This window comes from Syngnathus floridae, chromosome 16, assembly GCF_059516105.1.
Source record: "Syngnathus floridae isolate MCC-2025c chromosome 16, RoL_Sflo_1.0, whole genome shotgun sequence".
Classification (NCBI taxonomy): Eukaryota; Metazoa; Chordata; class Actinopteri; order Syngnathiformes; family Syngnathidae; genus Syngnathus; species Syngnathus floridae.
Window position 1 is genome coordinate 6488368 of NC_142428.1, and position 24346 is coordinate 6512713.

General features: G+C 41.6%; 1 protein-coding gene and 1 long non-coding RNA gene across 2 annotated transcripts; one reads left to right on the forward strand and one right to left on the reverse strand.

Moving 5' to 3' along the window:
• Positions 1-4409: 4409 nt before the first annotated feature.
• On the reverse strand, positions 4410-11261 carry LOC148385354 (uncharacterized). Its single transcript, XR_015863503.1, has 4 exons — positions 10652-11261; positions 6956-7989; positions 6560-6684; positions 4410-4790 (listed from the first exon to the last, which is right to left on the reverse strand). It is a non-coding gene; the product is annotated as an uncharacterized LOC148385354 (long non-coding RNA).
• On the forward strand, positions 7618-12079 carry otx2b (orthodenticle homeobox 2b). The gene is made up of 4 exons (XM_088401078.1): positions 7618-7907; positions 9071-9279; positions 9612-9763; positions 10671-12079. Exons 2-4 carry the CDS (start codon positions 9183-9185, stop codon positions 11295-11297), a joined length of 876 nt encoding a protein of 291 aa, XP_088257204.1. The 5' UTR covers positions 7618-7907; positions 9071-9182; the 3' UTR covers positions 11298-12079.
• Positions 12080-24346: the final 12267 nt, after the last annotated feature.

A 24346-nucleotide genomic window follows, 5' to 3' on the forward strand; every position in this document is an offset into this window, starting at 1 on the left:
AATCTCTGCTCAAGTGCTTTTTTTCCTTTCCACTTTTGCATTATTGTATTAAACACTCCTCTTTGATGTGCACTAGAATTACCAAACCATTAAAACCAGCAAAAAAAAATCATACAATGCATTGTTCTTATATGGACTAAAATGAAGAAGCACTCCACGGAGCAATCTTTCCAAATCCCTCTGCTAATTTTGGGATCAATAACTCTTCAGTTTTATAATCATAAGCACAGTAAGGACATCTACAAAACAACATTCCTTTAGTTTGATGAATGGATGTCAAAGTAAACTTAACGCAAATCGACACTCAATTGAAGTTGTGATCCAAAAAAGAGAGCATTGTTAATGCCTAATTAGCATCCCTAAATAATAAAGCAACTCGGGCTAATAATTATTGCATGTCGCCATTCTACCGATTGCGCCGACAATTAACCTTTCTCAACTGGTGAGTCGCAATTGGAGTAAATCCTGTTATCAGCAAATATAACACATGGTGCACACGCACCAACATGCACGTTTTAAGACAGCACTCAAGAAAATCCAGGCGGTGTTTACAGTCGGGGAGCAGAACAAGAAAACAAACAGCAGATATCCACTTTCAGTAAACAGCGGCCCCGCCACTTACAGAGTCTTCCCAGTGGCTTAGAGTGGGCGTGGAGTCAACTTTAGGTGGCTGCTGTGAATGTCGTTGAACTTACTTGTGTTTACGCAAGCTTAATGTTGCAGTGACAAAGTCTCTTTAAACACACGAGCAATGTATCAGGTCAATTCTTTCCGCGTGGTTTTCATTTTAAACATGCAAAACAAACTGTAGGATGGTTTTTAGTGCCTGTAAAAAGAAGTGGGAGGTTACAAAGTCATTCAGAGTGTTACCAAATCCCATCAAGCTACTAAAGAGTTTGGACACTTTGGAATTTCACCATAATATTTGGTCACAAATGAGTTTTTAAAAGTAGAGCAAAAATACTCAGGTCAAAGTTTCATTGTGCAGGATGTCACGCAGAAAATGATTGTTTACATACTGTAGTTATAAAGTTTGGTAATATTATTTTCGATTTGGTAAGATGTTTTTAAATGGTCTGGTGAAGTTATTAGCTCACATATGAAGGTTTAAGGATTACGAAGTCCCCCCAAAATGTCCTCCTTCATCCCAATTTGGCAGCACCTGGCTTGCTGCCCACTCACATTGCCATGCCACTGTTGCCATGGTGACGTGTGGACCTGCACAGGCCCTGAAGGCTGAATGGCCTGGTAGCGAGGTGGGGGTTATCATCAGCGACAGACTACACCGGGCGCCCATCCAGAGGCCTGCGTGCTGGAGGAGCCCCCCCCTTCCCCCCGATTCCCCCTTTCACCCCCACTCCAAGGTGCCGTGCTGCTGTTTGGAAATGGAAAGTCTCTGAGAGGGTCCCCGGTAATATTGGGCTCCGCCGGTCCACCGGGGGTCGGCCGCCTGACTCCCGTAAGCTCGGGCCAGACGGGCGTGTCTGGGCTGGGAGGGGGCCCGGGCTGGACGCTGGCCCAGCACGGTGACTGCCTGTCTAAGCAGGCTGCCTCTCCTCCCTGGGCTCGTGCCCCCGTAGTTGGATTTCAAAGCGAACCCGAATGGCGCTCCAACAGTTTTTTTCCCCCTCTCAGCCATGGATCTGCGCTCCCTCTCATTCGGTGCCATTCCCACCACTGCTGCCTCACATTTGGGAGGAGAAGGGGGGTTGTGCTGCTACACTGCACCCATCTGCCCCCTTGTCTTTGCATGCTGTGGACCATGATGCTGCAGCATGGCTCTCTGGTCCACGTAAAAAAAAAAAAAAAAAATTGGCTATGGCACCGGGACCCCTCCGTTTGCACTCTCCCTGTCCACCACATGTACACACTGATGCACACCATCTGATTTAAAATGTACTTACACAGAAACTAGCGCATGTGATCATGCTCGCGTAATGGAGACAGATGGTGGTTGATGTACACTTGAGTGAGTTCCATTGAAACTAACCATGCACAATATTTGGTCCATTCTGTTGGAGAGGGGCACATTTTAAGTCACAAAGGTCCCAGCAGTCAGATGTGGTGCCACTGTGTCTGCGTGTGTGACAAGCAGCATCTTCCGTAAGCTCAATGACACTGACGGGATGAGCTTCCATTGGCCAAGATCTCTTCTTGTCAGTGTAGGATGTCAGTCGCTCGCCGCATGGCACTTTGCTGGCAGGTCTTCCCACAAACATTCCTCCCCTCTCCGACGTGTCATTCCCTAGCCGGCCTCCCTGCCCGGGGAGAGTGGAGGGGCTTCAGGACAGTTGGGGTGGCCCACCACCACTAAGCTGGTCCTGAGCTCTGTGCTTTACAAGTCCAGCCCACACCAAATTCCAGAAGCCACTGGCCAATTCCCCCAGCAACCAGGAGAGAGGTGAAGAAGAAGAGAAGGGAGGGGGGGGTGGAGGTGAGGCTGCTTTGTATTGTGATTGTCTGATAGAAAACAAACACGCTCATATGTCAATACAATAGCATTGTTCTCATGTTGCCTCTTTTTTTGCTCGTTGCTCGTTTCTCAGGATATTTGAAATGATTACACCTTTAACCATTTACACTCCACATTTCTTTTGACTTGAGCATTCAACTCCATCAACGTATTCACGTTCATTAGCCAGTTCCTAAATGTCTCGTTCAACATCATCTGATGAATATTTCTCTCGATCCAAAGCTGCTGATGGACAACTCAAGCAGCACTAGGACAGGAGCGTCAAGGCCCCCCTCCCCGCCCTCCGCCGTTCCCTCCTCTTGTCTCCCAGCGCTGTGTTTACTCTCCTAATTGCAGGGGAGGGGCCGACTGACAGGCGAGCCATCGCAGATTCCCCGCGGGCCCGAGGCTGGGAACGCACCCGCCGCAGTCTCCCGAGAAGCGACGACGATGTCCAACTGTCACGGAGGAGCCTTCACTGGTGAAAGCCAGGGAGGACCCAAAGAGAGATATTAAAGAGTGGGGAGGAATTGGCACTGTTGCCACTAACAGGGGGTACACTTGAGATGTCCAAGAGGGATGCTGGGGGCATCGCCAAAGTGTCATTCAAAGCAAAGTGGGCTTTGGATGGGGAACCATAACACACATGCACATAAACACACCCAGATTTTGTGCATAACTGAGTTAAAAGTACTGAAACCATCAAAATTGGGTACTTCATTAAGTTTTTTTTTTTTTACTTGTACTTTGAGCAAATAAATATTTATACTGCAATCTGTCTCTAAAAATTTGACGACCTCATTGAGCTACAAGAGAGTGTTGAATTCTGATTTCTATCAAGAACCTTTTGCATGTCATTGTTTTTTACGAGTAAAAGCCTTACTACGCATGGTCTTTTTTACGAAAAAAAAAAGTATTGCTATACATGGTCATTATTTTTTTTTTTACACTGACCCCTTCATACATCCAGGTCAGATCAACAAAACACAGTGGAGAGAAAGGTTAAAGTGGGAAGAGTCTGATCTTCAGGAGCTCTGCAAAAGCTCACAGTCCCCCACCACTCATAAAAAAAAAAACATTTGATGAATCGAGCGCTGTGACCATTCCCCCTAAAATACATTATGATGGGGATTAAACATGAAATCTCACAATGTAACGTTTTCAAATGTGTTATGAATGCCTCCCAGAATCCAATTCAAATCCCAGGTTTCCAAATAAGCCAGAACAAATCCACCCCCCCACCCTACATTGACTTCCTCTTCCTTTGAAGACTCCACAGGTCCGGTCTGCAGGGCAGCTTTTCGCACGCCGTGCACACACCTCTACGTGCACGCAGGACGCCTACAGAGGCAAGGTGCAATTCAAGCCTGTGTTTGCAAACACATTTCCACTCACTGGGTAACCCACTTGGGATGCACCGATACTCCACATCTGAAATTCAACTCTCCGATTCTCTGACGTCCAATATCAGCCTGCATATATGTCCGTACAATACTATTCTGTCTGTGTGCAGTTTGGCAAGAAGGTAATTTTTCAAAAAGAGTTGACATTTACTTGCTTCAAGGCATTTATCGTTGATGCTTACTGTAAAATTAAGCAAACAATAAAGAGAACTAAATAAATATGCTGCATTCAGGCAATCACATGTTCCATCTTAGCTAGCTTAATGCTAAGACACTGCAAACACATTGTTGCAACATACAACTTAAATAACACATATATGCACACAAATAGTAGCAGTAACATACAGAAAGATTATACATCAATATATTAATTTTATATTAGAAATATTTTTATTAATATGTAAAAAAAGTTTTGATAGTGAAGCCCAATCATTTCTCTCTTATGGTCTTAGTATTTGTTATAGGTAAACCATTTTTTGGCATTAAAAGATTGAGAAATATTACAATTATTACTGTGTGAATGATAACAACTGTCAATAATTCAAATACCCATATCAGTAAAATGAATTCATTTTCAAAAGCAAAGGCACTTTCAACCATAATAATAATAATGCTATGTTCTATATAATGTGATTTTTAGCAATACTTTCACAAAAAGAATGCATTTCATCAAAATTATAAACATGCATATGTGCACTCGATATCAAATATCCTTTAGGTACCTGAAGTCTTGTATTAGTGCATCCCATAATACACATCTCACTTCATGCAATGAGTAAGACTGTCATGTTAGAGTTCACTTTAGTGTCCTTGGGAGTGAACCTCTTTTCCTTCAGTCCTTGGCCCTGTGTGCATCCTTCTCCTTTCTTGTTTCCTCAGTGATGATGTGTGATGACAGTGAATTTAATTGCATCCGTTTGTTTGTCAGAGAACTCCTGCGTGAACACAACACAACAATTACAGCTCTCATTAAAAGGCGTGAACTTGGCGAACACATACAAAGTCATGCAGGCCTTGTGGGGCCACATTTGTTCTGGGATGCCGGGTTTTATGAATGTTCATAGCAAAATAGCAACACTAAGAATCCCAAATGTGTGTGACAACTGGAAACATGTCAACAACATATTTGTATTTCTGTACAGCTCAGTTTTCCGCATGGAATAATGTCTGAATGTGACAATTGCAGAGCACAAATGAAGTTTGATTCCTCAACCTGGTTGATTTTTCTTTTGACTCTTTTAGAATTAAGGGCAAAGTGTGCTGCTCGTCTATTGGATACATTTAGTGCACCTCCATTGCAAAGGTGGCATTGAATTGAGCCCCACGGCCTAATTAAAATACAGCTTGTGATGATCCTCATTCGCTCAAATCCCCTCTTCCAAGCGTGCACACGCACACACACCCAAAACACACACACACACATATACACAGCTGCTGATACAATGTGAATAATAAAGGTTTCACTTACCTGCACACGTCAGTGGGGAAAAAAAAAATCAGTCATTAACAAATTGTGTTACTTTTCCTTAATATAGCATATTTTTTAAAATCTACCCCAAAAAATTAAAAACAAAGCAAAAAAAAATACACTGCCAAAACAGAGAAAGAAAATTACATACTCCCATCTGTTTTTAGTTCAGAATAAATTCCTCCAACACATTCCTTCTCTTCAACCATCCATATATGAAACAAGAAGCAAAGATGTGTAAGTGGTAAATATGCTGAGGGGGGGGGGGGGGGGGTCTGTGCCAGTATTTAAATTCTTCTATTTGCTCTCCTCAATTATTTATGATACACATGTTTATTCTATCATGTCTATTTTGTACACTGTCTAATATGCAGAGGCAGTGCGAATGATTTATTAATTCATCCAAATCTTCAAACTGCCACCCCTGAGCCCCTTCCTCGCCCCTCATGGCTATCAAAGTAGGTGCAGTGAGTGAGACAAAGTGGGAATCACAGGTTGGAGGAGGCCCTGCCTGCTTTAATGCACAGCCTCAGGTGGAGTGGAGCAGAGGCGGAGATAAAAGGCGGGAGTCGGTGGGAGCGCATGCAGCCCGCCAGGGGCGCTTAACTCCTTGTGCCTTTAAACGTCCTTTTAACACGCACACTCCCCGCGGACGCCCCGCTTTTAGCAGCCCATCAATTATTGAGCTATACACTTCGACCGCGAGATAACTGCCACATTTGGCGCTCATTTGCTCATTTTACGCGCAGCATTTCAGATTCACTTCAACGCTTATTAATAGAACATGCCAGGAGATCTTTAGGAAGAAATCAAGCCGGTGTGGATGGAAAAATAAACGGATTGTGTTGAAGATGAAAAGAAGGTCAAATGTGCGTTTTAAGGATGAGTGTATGGCACCGGTTCTGTTGCACATTTATTCCACAAAATTTGAAGTAAATGTAAAAATAAAATTTCAATAAAAATGTTGATTTACTGATTTTTTTTCTAAAAAAACAATGTTTCTATAAGTAATTAAATAAAAAATTAACGGTTGTGCTGTGCGTTAGTTTTTTGAACCGATGGATTTTAATTTCCCAAAACGTTAATATGTATGTTGAAATTAATAATGGCCGTGCACCATAGATTTTTTTCAAAATCAACAAAATTGTTTGCGTAAATTGTCAACAAGATGTACGTTTTTATGCAAGCAAAAATGATTATCAATTGATTAAATGCTTCCAATAAAAATTGAATTACCTGTACATGCCATTGTGTCTTGAAGAAGAATAAAGAAAGAAATCCCGCTACTCAGGTGAGCGCTGACCGCTGAGAGAAATCCAACTTTAGCGATCCAATAACAGCTCTTCTTCCTGCGTGGAAATCTGCGGGGGAAGCAAGATGACGACACGTTGGCGCAGGCCTTGCTTGAGCATCGAGAGAAAAGTGTCCAATGTGTGTTCAGAACTCTTCAATGATCAATATCTAAATTATCGTGCATGCCTGCATGTGAGGGTGCGCGTGTTCGACAAATCCATGAAAATCCCGTTTTTTTTATTTTTTGCAATTTCTCAAAATGTTATATCAATATTTCAGATGCAGAAAATGTCACATTTGCAACTCGGAATGATTGCAAATAATGGGGAAGTATTTTACCTTGCTGCTCGTCTTGCCATTTGAACATCCTCCTCCTCATCTTCTTCACGGAGCTCCAGTTCGTGCGTGTATGTGGGCGCAGGCCTGCAGAATTGTGACACACTAGCTGCTCTGCGGATGAGAGGACACTTTTTTTTTTTTTTTTTTTTTAGAAATAAGTCTCTAAATCCTCTTTTTTTTTTTTGCCTGCATGCTAGATGTCGCGGAACGTGAGAGAAAGGCGTCTCTCGATTTTTTTTTAACTCTTTCTCTCCATGGAAGCACACTCACTGTCTGTGTTTATTTATTTTTGGAATTGCGTGATTGGTTAGCGCGATCTGTATCGAAATTGAAAAATAAAGTCAGAATGACTCGGTGTAACATTTTCTAAGTGTTTTTTTACATTTTCTAATATGGGAATGAATTCCACAAATTGAGGTGGAAATAGTTTCAAACTCCACTTGTTACAGCATAAACGTGGAAGACTCGCGCAGGGCCATTGGATGAGGACAGTGGGTCCAAAAAGTATCTAAGGGGGGAGGGGGAAGATCCCCCCCCCCCCTCCCCTCCCCACCCACTACCAGCACCACCACCACCAGTGTGTGTGGGAGCTGAGCTCCTATTGGCTGCCTCTTTGTACAAATTCCAACTCCAAGCACTTCACTCCCAACACACCAACAAATCCTATGCTGCCTCCTCCTCCTCTTCTTCCTCCTCCTCCTCCATCATCATCATCCTCATCCTCATCATCGTCATCATCATTTCACTGCTGCAGCACTGCTTCAAAACCCAACGCAGACGCACCACGTTGAACTTTGTCTTCTGACACTGCGGATTCTTCTTCCTTTTTTTGCCTTCTTTTTGTTCTGGGGCATCTTTGTCGATATTGCGCAGGACGTCGTTGCTCTCACTTGACTTTCCTCACTCGTTCGGGAGGACACGCAAAAAAGCGTTTGCACTCTCCAAGAGCAAGGTGGGTTTACTTTTTCCCCCACTCACTCGTTTTAGCGCAACCGCTCGTTGAAATTCCAAGTAGGACTCGTCTTCAATTTGCCCTGCAATACAAAAACATAAAGACATAAAAATTCTAGAAAACAAGGTTGTTGTTTTTGGGTAGCGAATAAAATCATGAAAAATAAATTAATAGGCACTAGACGAAACAAAAGAAATAAAGCTATTTTGTAAACAAGTTTTGCTCATATCGGAAGAATTTAATATGAGGACACAGAATGAATGTTTCTTGAGAAGAAAAGTGAACTTTTTAGGGGGACTCAGTTTACTATATTTATTTAAATTCGTTTTCTAAAAAAGTTAAATAAAAATATTGTCTAATATTTTTAGCAGACATTAATTTGGGGTCTTCCATATTATTTAATTGAGTGGACAGTAATCCAACAAATCACCTTAAAAAAAGTATTAGGTGAAAATTTTATGGGGGTAGGAAACGAATAAATTATGTGCTCTATTTTGCTTGCCTATATTTTTATTATTAGATTATTAGATTATAATATATTATCAGAGAGCAATAAACGATAAATACATGAATTCAAACATCTACCAAATGATTCGTCTGAGTAACGCTCTTTGCATAGGACATTGGCCTAATCATCTCCACTCACTTGTCACTTGAATTACCTCGTTAATTAATCAATACATTTTAAAAAAGACCTACGATAATTAAACTCGGTCAGGGATGATGAAGATGATGACGATGGTGATTATTGAACGGGAATGTGCAACTGGTCCATGGCTTTAAGCGTGACAGATTGAGACGAGGGGGTTCAAACCGTTGGAAATAAGCAGACGAAGAAAAACAATCAAGACGCACACAAATGGATGAGGGACAGTTATTTACATGAAAACATGCAGTTAGTCATTTTAAAAAAAAAATACACAGATTGTAACACGATTCATTGAATCCTCTCGAATATTTTACTCTGTCTAAACTCGACGGATATTTCTTATAAACTATTTTTTTCTTGCGTTTCTCTTATTTCTGTTTATTTCTAGGAGGGAATTGTCCCCCAATAAATTGCATATACTTGGAGCTGTGTGTGTGCGTCTGTGTGTTTGTGTGGGTGTGCGTGTTTTTTTTCCCAAAGTAAAATGTATTCGTTGTGGTTTCTTTGTGGTCAGGAGTCTATACAGACAGGAGCGTGTGGACACAGGAAAGGACAGCAGGTGCTCATCGGGAACTCCATCCATTTCCACCATTTTCTCCAACTTGAGACACGAGACAAACATTAGCATGATGTCGTATCTAAAGCAACCACCTTACACAGTCAATGGCCTCAGTTTAACCACTTCCGGAATGGACCTCTTACATCCGTCCGTGGGCTATCCAGGTAAGTGTCAACTTTTGGAATGGCTGTCCAATTCTTCCCTATAATGGATGTTTTTTTTTTTTGTTTTTTTTTTTAATTTGATAGTTGAAGTTTGATAACTTCAGGTTTACATTTGTTTGTACCATCGCAACAGCTAAATTAATGTTTTGGTCGCAAACACTCAACCAGAAATATCAGCATTAATTCGTGCGCAATTACGCAAACCAGACGCACAGCAAATTCTAGTTGCACACACTCGCTTCTTCCATTTGTCGTCTTATTTTGACTTGGCATTTAATGTGTTCGTATAAATACATATTTTCATGATGTGCATTTTACTCCGGCCGATGTAGCGACGCCAAGGAAGCAGAGAAGAGAGCGGACTACTTTTACGCGCGCGCAGCTCGACGTCTTGGAGGCGTTGTTTGCCAAGACGAGGTATCCGGACATATTCATGCGGGAAGAAGTGGCTCTCAAAATCAATCTACCCGAGTCGCGTGTCCAGGTGAGTCATTGATCATCTGCTTTATTGGAAAATCCCATATGGAACTATTTATTTGGAGTGAACAAAGCAAATTAAATAATAAACTCAAATCGGGAATTTCTTGTTTCATTCAAAATATTTCTGTCGGGTGACAGTCATAAAGAAACAAAAATAAGAGACAATTAACAAATGAAAAAATATGAGGACTTTGAAATCGAGGACGCCTTTGCATGGTGCGAATGCTGCTTTCCGTGCTTGTGTCACAAATTCATAATTTCATTTTAAAAAAACGAGAACAAGTACCCCACACGTTTTATAATTTTCTCGTGCATAACTAAATTTGGAGAAACTAATTATCGAGCCATGCAAGTGAATAAGACGAATGAAAACTTATATGATAATCACATTAAAATGTAAATCATCTGAACCTTAACGTTCAGTAATTATTTGTGATGTTCGTTAAACAGACTGTCTGGTTGTTGTTGGCTTTTTAGATAGAATTATAGTGGCAACAAATAAATATTTTTACCTTCCTGCTCGAACAATCAGAAAACATTTTAAAAATATCAACTAATGACTTCAGCATAGGATGACCATGAACGAATGTTTTATTTTTTTCAAGGGGCAATTTAACATTTCTAACAAAGCTGTCCTGTTGTCACTGCGTGCTAATACGATTTTTGGCGATAATCACGTTCACTGAAAAATAATAGTTTTAATTAATATGACTCCATCGAAAATGATAATAATATTGTGTGCGCCAGTGCGTGCGCCAGTGCGTGCGCCAGTGCGTGCGTGCGCGCGGGTATATATATGTAAACCGTTGCGTAAATTATGAAATGAAACATTTTAGTGGAGGAAATAACTTGAAGGATTTATGCAGATAAATTGTCAAACCTTGACACTCACGTTTGTGGCCTCGTTGCAGGTGTGGTTCAAGAACCGGCGGGCCAAGTGTCGTCAGCAACAACAGCAGCAGCAGAACGGGGGTCAGAACAAGGCGCGGCCTGCCAAGAAGAAAAGCTCCCCCAGCCGAGAAGTGAGCTCCGAGAGCGGTGCCAGCGGCCAGTTCACTCCCCCCAGCAGCACCGCCACTGCCATCCCGGCCATCTCCAGCAGCACGGCGCCGGTGTCCATCTGGAGCCCGGCCTCCATCTCCCCACTTTCGGACCCGCTGTCTACCTCGTCGTCGTGCATGCAGAGGTCGTACCCAATGACCTACACGCAGGCCTCGGGCTACGGCCAGGGCTACGCCGGTTCTACGTCTTACTTCGGCGGCATGGACTGCGGCTCTTACCTCACCCCCATGCATCATCAGCTGTCTGGCCCGGGCTCGACCCTGAGTCCGATGAGCACGAACGCGGTGGCGGGACACCTCAACCAGTCCCCGGCGTCACTCTCCGCGCAGGGCTACGGCACGTCCGGCCTGGGCTTCAATTCCACGGCGGACTGCCTGGATTATAAGGACCAAGCGGCGTCGTGGAAGCTGAACTTCAATGCCGATTGCTTGGATTATAAGGATCAGACCTCCTCGTGGAAATTCCAGGTCCTGTGAACACTTCCACTGTGCGAGGACCACGATGAAAACAAACAAAAGACTCCTCTGCTTGGGGCTCAAACGTTTTTGGCATCAACCTCTCTTAGAGGAGAGGTCTAATTTATTTTAGCACTGGCAAAGAGATTTTCTTTACTTTTTCCACTCACCTGTAGCCCCCCCATCCATGTCTGTCAGTGCGCCCGCCACTCGTGCACCTGTTGAGGACAAGCTCAGCACATTTACACTCGCAAGGCCACGGAACGAGAACCCTGAACTTTGAACCTCCTTTAATTAAGCTTCTTTGTTCCGCAACGATACTGCGTGGACATGGATGCACTACTTTATTTAAGAAAAAAAGTGTTTATAAAGAATCAATATGTAGTTTCTAAGAGACAATCAGTGTGTGTCTTATATAAATGGTACATGTGTTTTTTTTATTATTATTATTATTATTATTATTATTTTTATCTGTGCTAGCCTTCGAAACTGTGATCTGTTGTATTGTATGCAAATTGTGAGCCCCTCCTCGCAACACACACTCTTCGAACTTGTTTATTTTTCTGGAGGGGGGAGAGCCAACGCTAATGATTAAATGAGACTTTCCAAGTGGTAGTAATAATATGAAGGGTTAGACACGCACATACACACTCACGCACTCACACACGCACAAAGGGTCCTGTCCACTGGATCTCGACATGATTGTGGGTCCGGTACCGGCTCCAAAGATGCTTTGGCCTCCCCGCTGAAAATACACAAAAAGAAGAATAAAAGGCAGAAGGTCCCATGAGCTTTCACTCAGACGATCTTTGTTTGTGTGTGTGTTTGTGTGTGCATGCACGCGCGCAATTTTCAGAACGACTGAATTAATGTTTACCCCCAAAAATCACATGTACGATAAGAACTTTTAAAATCAAATTGTTAATTTGCTTAAACCTGTTTGACTGCAATTAAAAATATATAATGAATAACGTTTTAAAAATCAGATAAAGTTTAGGACCCCCCCCCCCACACGCACACACACACACACTTCCGGAACTCCAATTTTAGAAAGTCCTTACAAATAGAGAATGTCCAGCAGTTTAATCCCACAAAAGATTTTAATCCCAATATTTTCACCTAGCAACAGTGGGTCCCATTCAAGGCCCAAACAAGTGGCCCAAGCGTGTTTAAAAAACACAATGGCTTTAATCTTAAAATGGGCTTTATTCTCTGGAAAAAGCCTCTAGGCTATTCATTCCAAATTATACACATTTTTTTATACTCTTTATATTGTTATTTTTATTACATAATTTATAATGGACTATACAACAGTGAAACGTGTCTCCATCAAGATGAGAACTTTCCGCTTGATTCTATTCTTGTCTAACCACGAGGAGGAGTCAAGATGTTGGCTGAAGAAGCGGGCGCTTGTGTTTCTCTACCTGCTACTTAAAACTCACCAACAAAGTCACAGACTATTACGGGATGTGTAATGAGCCGACATGGCTCTGCAGCGGGCTAATTGTTAGAAGTCCAACATTCAATTAGTATCCTTGACATTGCCAATAATCTCTCTTTCATTGCAGCCTCCGCTGGAGGAGCGCACTAATTAAAAGCTTGCTTGAAATAATCGAAGCGTTAAAAAAGACAAGAGCCACTTTGATTCCACTCCTGGATGCTCGTTAGTGCGCTTGCGCGTCATTTATTTCAAAACTCAAAAATGGGGATGGCTGAGATTATATTTTGAAGGTCTAACAGTGCCGAAATTGCATTCAAGGGTAAATGTGCGTGCGGAATTTGCTGCACTCGTTTGGAAACGGGCGCATGCATGCTTCATTATGATGATGAACAATAAAACAATTGAATGAGGAGACAATAGCTCGGTTGACAGACGCGTGAATATTCATGAGAAGAGTCTGCACTGTTGTGGGAACAACTTCTTGAAAAGAAAAAAAGTTTTCTGTTAAACACTTTGCATATGATTTGAATTCACATAAGTGTGAATTGGAAATCAGAATTAGTTTTGGGATTTTTTCCCAAACGGTTAAAAGGCGATTAAAGCCAAAAAGTGGCCACGTCCGAACCTTGACACTTGCAATATAACAAAGCTTCCCAAGTCTTGTTATTGTAACCTTGGAGTCTGCAAAGTGCACAAGTCAGAGCAAGAGAGATTAAAGATGGCCTCTCAACACGTCATATAAATACAAAGAGTTTTAATCAAGACTTTGGCGGCATATGGGCCCAACAGACGCTGGAGTAATCTTCCCCTACCCCCACCCCGCACCCCTGCATTGGAGAAAGAGGCGGACGACCCCTCCGCCACTCGCTCGGCCACCCCCGCTCTGGATGCTGCTGCCTGGGTCAATAAGACACCAGAGGACCGCTGCATATTAGCGTGAGAAAAGGACTATTAAAAAAACAAAAAACAAAAAAAAATCCCGAGGGGTACTCTTTTTATAAAAATGTAAATTAAAAGAATAAAATAAAATAGAAAAAATAATGAGGAAAAATACAGGAACTATGATAATCATGCGTGCACCTTTCTTATTGCAATTTAAGTGATGCAACAAATAACGACAAATAAATACAAAACAACAATAAATGTACAAATGATAATCCAGCGGTATCCCCTTTAGAAGTGCTTATCCAGGCTTAGTCGACATTTTCTCCAATTATTTAAGTTGGTGACATCATCAATGATTTGATAATCTTGTCAGATTCCATTAAATGGGTTTTGTAGGGCCTACAGAATAACACATTTAGATGTTTATTTTTAAATATATACATGACTAAATGAAGTCTAAAGAGCTTTAAAGTAAGCTCAGTAAAAAGCATGTTATTTTAATTTCTCGGACCGCTCACACAAATCCACGGATTTACACAGATATTCAAGTGACAATGATACTCACAGCTTTAGCCGCAGGTCTGATCGAGGGCCACACAACTAAAAACACAAACAAACAAAAATTAAAACAATGTGCAATTGTTTTTTTTCTATCTCATAAAGGTTCATTTTGGGTCATGTGTTACTTTTGATTTTGTTTTATTCTCATTTAATACACCCCAAAATGGGGCCATAAGCTTTCATGAGTTTATCAGTTCATTAGCCACTTGATGGCCTATTGAAGTTGTGGAGGCGATGGAGGAGGTTACAACCTTCCATCACTGAAGCATTTTTTTTGTTAAGCTATTCAGAGAGACCAGGGAAAAAAATAGTCAAACACATAAGAAGATTATCAGATATCAGCATATGTTAAAAACACACTCATGCACGCACACTAAACGCACACACAACGTAGGCAGGCTTATGGGTCAAAATAGTTTGTCCAAGCTCACCTATATGAAATAGGTGATATAATATGCTTTGGAAGAATGTCAGCATATTCGTAAACGTTCCTTACATTTTAAAGTGTTTGGATCATGAAATTGTAATAAAAATCTTCTAATGGCCACATGGGAATGTTTTTAAGTGGATTACACATTGTCACAGATGTTTAATAATTGTCCTGAAGTGTCTTAAAACAGACGTAGTAATTCAGACAATTCGATTTTCTATTTTAAGAAAAGCCCCATTTGGCACGTTTTATTACTTGACTCATTCCATACAGGAAATTAGAGCCAAAGTTATAGAAAACAATTTTTAGCAATGTTGATCTCAATTGTAAGCAATTTTTTGTCACACTTAAGTCCATTCATTAATTGTATTTGAACTACAAAATCCAATAATTGTTATTAATAATGGATGCTATTCAAATGATTTCTCACAATAAATATCAACAATGGTTTGAAGAAGGTGAAGCAGATACATATCAACATGCAGCAGTTCATTTCTGGATTTCTGCTTTTTTGTTTTTTAACATCCCCTCGGGCTACTCAAGTATCTCCTGGGGGCTACCTGCAGGCACCATGTTGGTGACCCCTGCTTTACAGTAAAAGCAATGCTTTGACGCGCAAGCGAAACATGAGAAAATGGCGGGAACAGCTGACATTTGACATTTCGTATGGGCGCCACGATCAAACGCCACACTTAATTGCCTCAAACACACTTTGATCACAAATAGCTTGGAAATTTAATGAGTTCATGGTGAATGGCGCCAACGCGGCTCCGTTGGCACCGCAGGCTGCACAGTACGTCAGCAGTGCGTCTCAAAAGAGTTGAGAGCAGCGGTACAATGGAAGGCCGTCCTATGGAATTAATCCCTGCAGCCACATCCAGTCAGGAACTAATTCAGCCAGAAGAGGCAAACTATTCCGGAAGTAATTCACCCAATTCACCATCAAAACACAAGCAAAGGGTCCTTGAATATTTAGTTGTGGATAAAATTATTTCCAGAGCCGGCCCAAGGCAGAGACCAACAAGGACCTGTTCAGACCCCATGACCACGAGGGGCCCTCAAGTCAACAGAACCTGCAGCAGTATTTTTGTTCAAATAAACCAATAAGTATCCATTTGACATTTTATTTCTTTAATTTATTTGAAGTTGTATTTCTAAGTGATTTTAGTGGTTCTTGCTGTTGCATTTTTTAAGACCTGGATCAGAGTAGGACCCACATAGGACCACACACTTTCGAACTAGCTGTATGACAAAAACACAATTTTAAATATTCCCAAAAATTATTCGGCCTATTCACGCGGTAATAAAGGACAGTTTAAGATCCAGTGTAAATGCAACTAAGACATATCTGTCATCTAGTGGTGACTGGTGATAGTACAACTCAAAACTAGTTGACAGCTAGCAGTTTGCGGACCTTTTTGACCCCCTTTTTTTGTGAAAAGCTCAGTGTGGCCTCCTGTGGCTCATCCCTGTCCTAGATTATATTCAGTATCCCCTTTAATTGTGTTTATTTTCTACTGGTATTCAACAATAGATAATCACTATTCAATATTATTGACAAAAATGGAAGGCCCCAAAATCAAATTTTGCTTAGGGCCGCTACTTCCACAGTTGCGCTTTAGAACAATTAAAAGACATTGATTTACACATTTGGAAAATCACTAAACGCACATAGTGTGTGTGACCTTCCTACAACACAATTACAACCAACGTCTTTGAGTTTTGTGGGACAATATGGGCACTTATGAGAGGGAGTCGGAGGCCTTGCAGAGCCAGCAATTTATTTCAATACAGCAGAAACTCTTAAATTAAAAGCAATTGGAAATTCAGATCAAACATTTTAGGGCAATAAACTTTTGCAAGACAACAGTCCTTTCAGTATTACGTCTTACTGTGTTTTATATGTTTATGTTGTATTTTTGAACATGAGATTTCACATTTTTAGGGTGCAATAAATGGAATTTATTTTAAAAGTTACTAAGAAAATACATTTATTAAAAAAAAAAACATAATTATTTTAAATCTCTTGAAGAGCAATATCTACTTTCCAATTCTACAAATATTTCCCAAGACAATATTATGATACATCTTAACATTCCCTGATGTGGCTGCTGCTAATGTAGCAGCACTGCCATTTCGTTTGTAATTATAATACTGGTCATTTGGGATCCTGATTTTCATTGGCCCAATTAAGATTTAATAACGATTTCTTAAAACGACAGCCTGTTTGTCAAAGTGTAATTTAAGAAACTGGGACAATTAACAAACGAGAAACATATATTCAAACTCCATAATCATTTTATAATATAGTCAAAGTGAAAGCTATAATCAAGAAATGGTTAAAAATGTTTTCATTTTTTTTCACTTGGAAATGTTATTTTAAAGTTTTCTTTTAATACGTTGAAATTTTGTCAATGTGCGCTCTTCGTAAGTTTGGTAGCTCCTTTTGTTTTCTCTGGTCTGCTTCTGAATATGGTTAGCTAGCTGTTGTAAATGCTTTTAAGGTGTGTCTTTGGACATAGATGGATTCCGTCTGACATCAACTTATGAAGGTCATAATGATCACAAATCTTATTCTGTTGTATGAATGGCAACTGTTGGATACACAGGTTAATAGTACCTTCTGCCACCTAGTGGTAGAGGATTTAATTGCTTTGCAGGCAACACTATACATACTAATTTTCGCACCAATTATGTTACATTTCGGCAGCACACCTGATGATCCCTTAAGGCACATTAATGTTCTGTGGCATAGTGATTGTGAATCTCTGTACTAGTGCGTGTATATTCAATTACCCTGCAGTCACATTGGTAGATCTGATTTCAAGTAGTATCTTATTATCACTGCCATGAGGCCTATCCTAACTGGGCCACGTGGGAGAGAAAAATATCCCATATTTTTGACTGAAATCAACAAAACACCTAGTGTATGATGTATGGAAAGTATAGATCCAACACCAACCACCAAAAAATCATTAAGTTTTCAAACAGCTACCAGGTCAAGAGGAGAAGATTTTGCACAATGATGCTCAGCTTCTGTCAAGTGGCCTATGTTATTAAAGATTTAATTGCACGTACATTTTAAATGTCAATGAATCTGTTCCCAAAAGCTAAGCAGTCTTGCAAAACAAGTTTGACACACCTGCTCTATTGTCTTCAGAGCTGTTATGTTTCCTGAAACAAACTAACCAGTCCAATTACGAATGAAAACCAATCACTCCATCGACTGATCAATAACACGCCTGCTAATCAACCCCCCACAGCCCAGTTAAGTTTGGCTGTGCATCCCTGCTTGCTTCCCTCTCGCGAGCATATGGAGCTTGCGGCTGACCCGGGGAGTCGTTGAGTGTGGGGACAGATGCACTGGTCCCGCACCCCGCCCCTCCCTTCTCCTAAGCCCATACATGCGCCCACCCGCTTCACCCATCCTATCCACCTGTTTTGGGTCACACACACCAGTGGGACGAGTGGCGGTGCGCGTGCCACACCAGCCGCTTGGCCACCGAGACAAAAGAGGATTTATTAGGGAGGCCGGCCGCCTGGCCTGAGGGGGAACACAATGACGCGAGGCTGGCAGGGCCTCGGGGCAGTCCATCACGTGCCCGCTTGATCTGAATAAGCGTCAGGGGGCATCTGGTGCGTGCGTGTGTGTGTGTAACCTAAGGTATTATGCCAAACAAGGGGGTCCAATAATACAGTATGCGCACTTGTTTATGCAAGGTGGGGGTGGGGGTAGAGAGGGGGTCTTTAAAAACAATGACGTGTATTATAACACTGGTCTACAGCATATTTTAATCAGAGACTGCTTTGTGTCGATGAGATGTATTTTGATTCAAAGATGTCACCTTTTCTTCTGGCAGATCAGATATTTTTATTTTTTGTTTTTAAGTTTGACCTATAAAAGCTTGCGCAATACAGATTTTACCTGGTGATTTAGAGCTTTGGCATTTCAGAAAAAAATTCCACCTGTTGCTGAACCTAACATAAATATTACCAATATATTATTATTATTATTATTATCATTAGGAATGAGTGAAAAAATATTTTGTTTAAGCGGCTAATGACATTGATACTTGAGTGGAAAGTATTTAATATTTTCTGTCAGCTGACTTTTTCCCCATAACAATTAAACTCCTTCTGAATTTTTTGTTTTTTGAGACACTATAAAAACTGTTGTGCCATGGAAGGTACAGTCAGCTTTACTTGCATACAAAGTGCTGAGTGTGCAATTTGGACTATATGCATGTATTGCCGCTAAACACGTCCATCTTATCATGCATTTATGCTCGCTTGGGCAACTTCATAAATCGATGCAATCTTCCAGTTCAGATGAGCTGTTGATTAGCTGCTCTCATCACACGTGCTGGCAGTGCTGCTGAGTGATTTATGAACTCCAGCAGCGAGCTGAGCATTGACGCAGCGGGGGGGTGTCGGTCTCAGGTCGCCGAGGTTACCAAGGTCGGGTCAAGTTGAGCCTGAGCAGTCTGTGAGGAAGTTGACCCCTGGGTCGCCCAGTAAAATGAACTAACATAACATGCCGACCTAAAAGCTGAACTGAAAACATGAGGTGGCGGTAGCTAAAAATTGTACAGTATAAAATTTTACTTGGATTATTTCCCGTGGATGTCACGCTTGGTTAGCTACCTGCTTCTGAAAGGCTCTTGAAAAATTACCGTTTTTGTAGGGCTAACATTTTTCACCCTGTACTGTTAAAATATGAAATAAAATAAACAAAAATGTATTTGTGAGCCATTAAGCAGACTGGTTTTGTCTATTATTGTGACAATCAATAAGTGTTGATTTCGAAGTGATGTTACGGATCTCTAATTGAAACTTTTTGTTAATTTGTTTACTCTGGTGGAGTCTAGACGACGTTGCATCATACTGGCAGGGCAGGCTCGTGCGTTATTGTGCCTATTGTAGGCAACGACGGCGTGTCACGCTCGATCGACAGGCACGGTTACACACAGCTTGTGGCGCCCTGACCTACAACTAACAACAGCCCCCCCGGCCCCTCCCCGCTTGTTTGTCAGCTCTTGTTTGGCCTACTTTCATAAAGACAAACAACCAATTGTTATGTGGTACATTTCCATTAAAATAGAATAAACAAATGGCGTGTGTGTGTGTGTGGGGGGGGGTCTTTCAGCGTTGGGCATTAAATGTTGCAGTTGCAAAGTTTGCTTTGTTTTTGCAGAGAATTGGTGATTGGACAAACCTTAAACACACAATGACAATATTCCTAGAAAAGGTAAACAAAAATCTGACATCCATGAAACAGCAACAGTGCCTTCAATCAATTGTGACAAACCAATTAAACTCTCCACTCCTTCCTGCGTTTGAGGGCAGCAGACCGCCTAACCGGTCCTTGACCCCTACAACCCACCCCGCCCTTATTCTCCCATCCAGAGACAGTAGAGATGCTACAGTTCATTAACGAGTATGCTCCATGGCACTTACTAAGAGTCCTTAATTAGCGGCACACCGCTCTGCACGAGGAGGGTGGAATCCAAGGGGAGGGGGTGTCCACTAGTCCCCATTGGCTTTTATGTTATATTACAAAGTATAATCATAAAAAGGTCAAATAGAACACATGTACTAGATGTATTGCTTTGACATGAGGAGTGCGAGCAAACTAAATTGATTTGTTTCTTTGAATGGCAGAGCACATGAAGGCCGGACTGTATCAAACATGTGATTGAATCGCTTTAAATGGTTGTCAAACAAGCGTGGACATCATGTTTGACTTAAATTATCAGCAGTCCCACAGGAGGTGTCTGATGCCACCCACCCCCACAGTAAAGGGTCCGTGTGTGTGTGTGGAATACAAACACAGGATTCACCGGTGACCACTGGGTCAGCACGCGGGTGCTGGTTGCGCCTGCGGGACTTCATTGCTACATTCCTACGGCAGCGTTTTTAATTTGCTGGACGTGAACCACTTCCAGACCCCCAAACCCCCCCACGAGGAGGCACTAACGGGAGAGACAGCACTTCTAACGTGCAGGCAGAATGGCTTTAAGTGTGTTTGTGTGGCAGGTGGTGGTGATGGGCGGGTGGGTGCATATTTGGTTCGGGGGGGTTGGGGGGCATTCTCGTCTGTTGTAGGGTCCCAGATGGGTTAATGGGGAGTTTAGCATCAGGATTACAATGCAACAGTGTGGCTTCAGATTTAGTCGTGATTACCCCAAGCTCGCTGGCAACCCCCTGCCACCCCTTAGTAGCACCACTAACGGGCCAACAACACGCCTGGATGAACACAACCAAAACACTACTATCTCACACAATAACATGAATAAACAAATAAATGCAATTATAAAGTAAAATTAAATCATTTTTGTGTCTCAGAGCCAAAGGGTGGCTTTTTTTTAATTTATTTTTTTATTCGTGTTTGTTTCCTGAGAAGCTCAATACACAATGATTGTTATTGTCATCAGTAATATCTTGGTCTCCTTTAGTGAATTACAAAATTTTGTAAGAGGCAAAAACTTTTTTTTTGGTGGCTATGATGGACTGTGGTGTTATTAAAACAGACCTAATTATGAATGGGCTAAAGTGTGGTCTGTCTCCAACTCCTCACCTCCGCAGGGCGTCGGACTAATCCGTTTGTCAAACGCGTGTCTTACCTCTGCACACTCCACCCTCGCTCCCCCAGCTGCTGGCCACAACAGGTCCGCTTCGACTACAGCCAAGCCCAGGGAGATTGAAATGTTATGGAAAAGGAGCACTAATTAAATTCCTTAGGTTAATCCCTGCCGATCTCCTCATTGCACTCTCCAAGTGGGCCCTGTGAGGAGAAAGAGAGGTGTGGGGGGGTCAGAGACTATAAACAAACACTCAGCACTAACACAGCCCAGAAAAACAATTTCCAGCCTGAAAAAGGAGGCCCGATGTGAAAATGCAAGGAGTGGAAGTGTTGCACGGCTGTGGATTAAACAACATGAGGACAAACAATCATTTTGGTTCAGAGGCGAGAGGGGAAATGTGAACATGCAACAGGAACACGATATTCATGCTCACACCTTGTCAAAATGACAATCTAACTATTTAAGACACAAAAGGCTGCAGTCAATGTCAAATACCCAAAAGAACAGAAGTGCACTGTTGTATATTGAAAGAAATCCTATATGAATATATACCGTATTTTCTGAACTATAAGGCGCACCGGATTATAAGGCGCACTGTCGGCTTTTGAGAAAATTGGAGGTTTTTAGGGTGCGCCTTATAGTGCAGAAAATACGGTAAACACATAATCATAAAGTGTTACATGGGATATTTATCTGTTTCCTAATAATTGGGAGAAATCATTGATTTGATCTAAGGCGACTTCTTTCCGCAATATTTTATAAACTCAACGACCTGAACAGCCGCCCGCCTCCATGTTAAAAGTTATTCCACTGTTTAAAGAAGTTTGTAATCGACTCACAGCCTCCGGTTTTGGTCAGTGAGAAAATGAAGCGAGCAGGTGATGGGCGAGCCACGTGGGGACGTCGTAGTGGGAGACGCGGGTGCATTACACACTGTGGGCGTGCTGCGTCACACACACCACGCGCCTGCGTTGTGGCTTCGCTCAGAGGTGTAATGCCTGATTAGGGGATTACAGGAAAGTGCTTCTTTGCAGTTCTGTGAGAAACAATTATTAACATGCTGGTGTCTCTAATCCTGGATAAACACAGCTTTTCAAGAACAACAGCAGAGTCTCTCTTCCCCTCTTAAAAAAAGGCCTGTAGTCACTTGAACTCCAAAGTCTACCTAATAGCGGCGGAGGAATGAGGCTAGCGTGATGACATACAGTCACTAGCCAACAGGCCTTCACAGCTTGGGGGGAAAAAAGAGCATTGTGCCGTGCGGCTTGTTGAAAGGGCATTACACTGAGACATGTAATCTTTTATTTGTTTGTGCACTTGTCTCGTGTAATCTGTATGACACACTTTCCTGAGTCAAGATCCTTGGAATAGCTCATTCAGGTGGGACTACTAGCACATGGAGTCATGACAGGGAGGCAAGGAATATTGGATGCTGAAGGTTGAGCTGCTGATTCAGTTTCATCTAACAATTCAACGTGAATGCACTAAAATTTAGTCAGACGTCACTGAGAAAGTTGAACACTAAATTTGATTTGAGTTGGATTGTGGTACTTTTTAAACGGTTCATTGATTGGTCATTGTAAGCAGTATAAAATGGGCACGATTCCAGTCTCTAAAATGCAGTTAAGATATTTTAAGCTTAATAACATATAGATAATTATTGCACATTTTTGTGAAACAAGAAAAAATATTTAAACAAGTACGTTAAGTTGATTGGACCTCTGTAGATTATCTACATTAATATTAAGAAACAACACATTTTTGCAGTAACAAAATACTTTGATAATTATGCTATTAAACTAATGTTATGATGAAATTGGTCTCCAGTAGCCATGTGAGAACTGATGTGTCCTCTGAATGCAGTAACACACACACACGTGCACACACACATTCTCAGCATTGCCCGTGGCTCTGAAATAACAGCACATCAAAACAGCTTGAACATTTTAGTTGCGACGCCGCAACATGCTGACTGGCCAAACTGTCCACTCACTGACACTTTGAAGAGTTCCTCATCTCACCCTCTCCCCCCTTCTTTCTTCCTATTCCTGTCAAGATGTACCATTCGAAACATGGGTTTTAATCAAAATGCCTGTACTGGTTAGACCTCAGAAAGGATTTTAGTGTCACCAAATGACCTCTGAGTCAGTCGAGGAATTGCGGATTACAGTCACCTCATTTCCTAAGAGGGAGCTGAGGGCAGTGCAGGGTGAGTGTGGTCCAAAGGGTGCTGGTGCTGATGTTGGGGATGTGCTGTGCCCATCTGGCGGCCGAGGGCTTATCACTAAGCTCGGAGGCCCCCCTGCAGGGGTTCCACAGACTGCTGATCACTAGCCCCCCTGCTGGCTCCTCCAATCACTTGACCTCCTCTGCACATAAACACACAAACGCCTGTCACGAGAAAATATGTTCACATGTAAACCTTTGACTTGCGCCCTGACACTTACAGGATGGAGTTCATGCCAGATCTTTTTTTTTTTTTTTAATACGGACTAACTTACTGTGCATTGAAGGCTAAGATGTATATAAAGACTAATGCAAATGATCTGTTTCTATGGTTTTACGGTGTTTGGGGGAAAATACAAATTAAAACATTTTACAAACAGTATTCCCAAACAATATTTGAGAAAATTACAACCATTGAGAATAACAACAAAAAATATGCTTGGATACTCACCTCAAATATGTGTCAATATGTTGTTATTAAGGTCCAAGTATTATTCACTGAGCAATTCAGCGGAGAAAGCCTTAAAAAGTTAAAACAACAAAAAATAAATAATAAAACTTAAGAAATGACTCTGCACCAATTAGACCTACCTACCTTGCCACAATGTTTTGTAGAAATCATTTGTTATAGTTTAATCTTCCTCACAAACAAACAAATGGCAATAAAAGCATAACCTTGCAGGTGGAGGCAAAATGTAAACACAAGAAATAGGAAGAAAAGCGCAACACAAACATGCAGTGTCCATACAGAACAACACATTAACGAGCACACACGTGATCAAATAAAAATACACACACATAATTACAAAAATATAGACGGCTAGGCAAACACAGAAGCAGCCGCACGCCACACACAACCAATGCTAATCCCCCAGACACACACTCACACAGGGCATCATATTGTTTATCACTGTGAACCAGCCCAGTGACACCCATCACTCTA

What these genes read in the sequence shown, in the direction of transcription:
- otx2b (XM_088401078.1), top strand. Translation starts at nt 9,183, where the DNA reads ATGATGTCGTATCTAAAGCAACCACCTTACACAGTCAATGGCCTCAGT. An exon ending in TCCGTCCGTGGGCTATCCAG is followed by an intron (nt 9,280 to 9,611) that starts GTAAGTGTCAAC and finishes CGGCCGATGTAG; the next exon opens with CGACGCCAAGGAAGCAGAGA. An exon ending in TACCCGAGTCGCGTGTCCAG is followed by an intron (nt 9,764 to 10,670) that starts GTGAGTCATTGA and finishes GCCTCGTTGCAG; the next exon opens with GTGTGGTTCAAGAACCGGCG.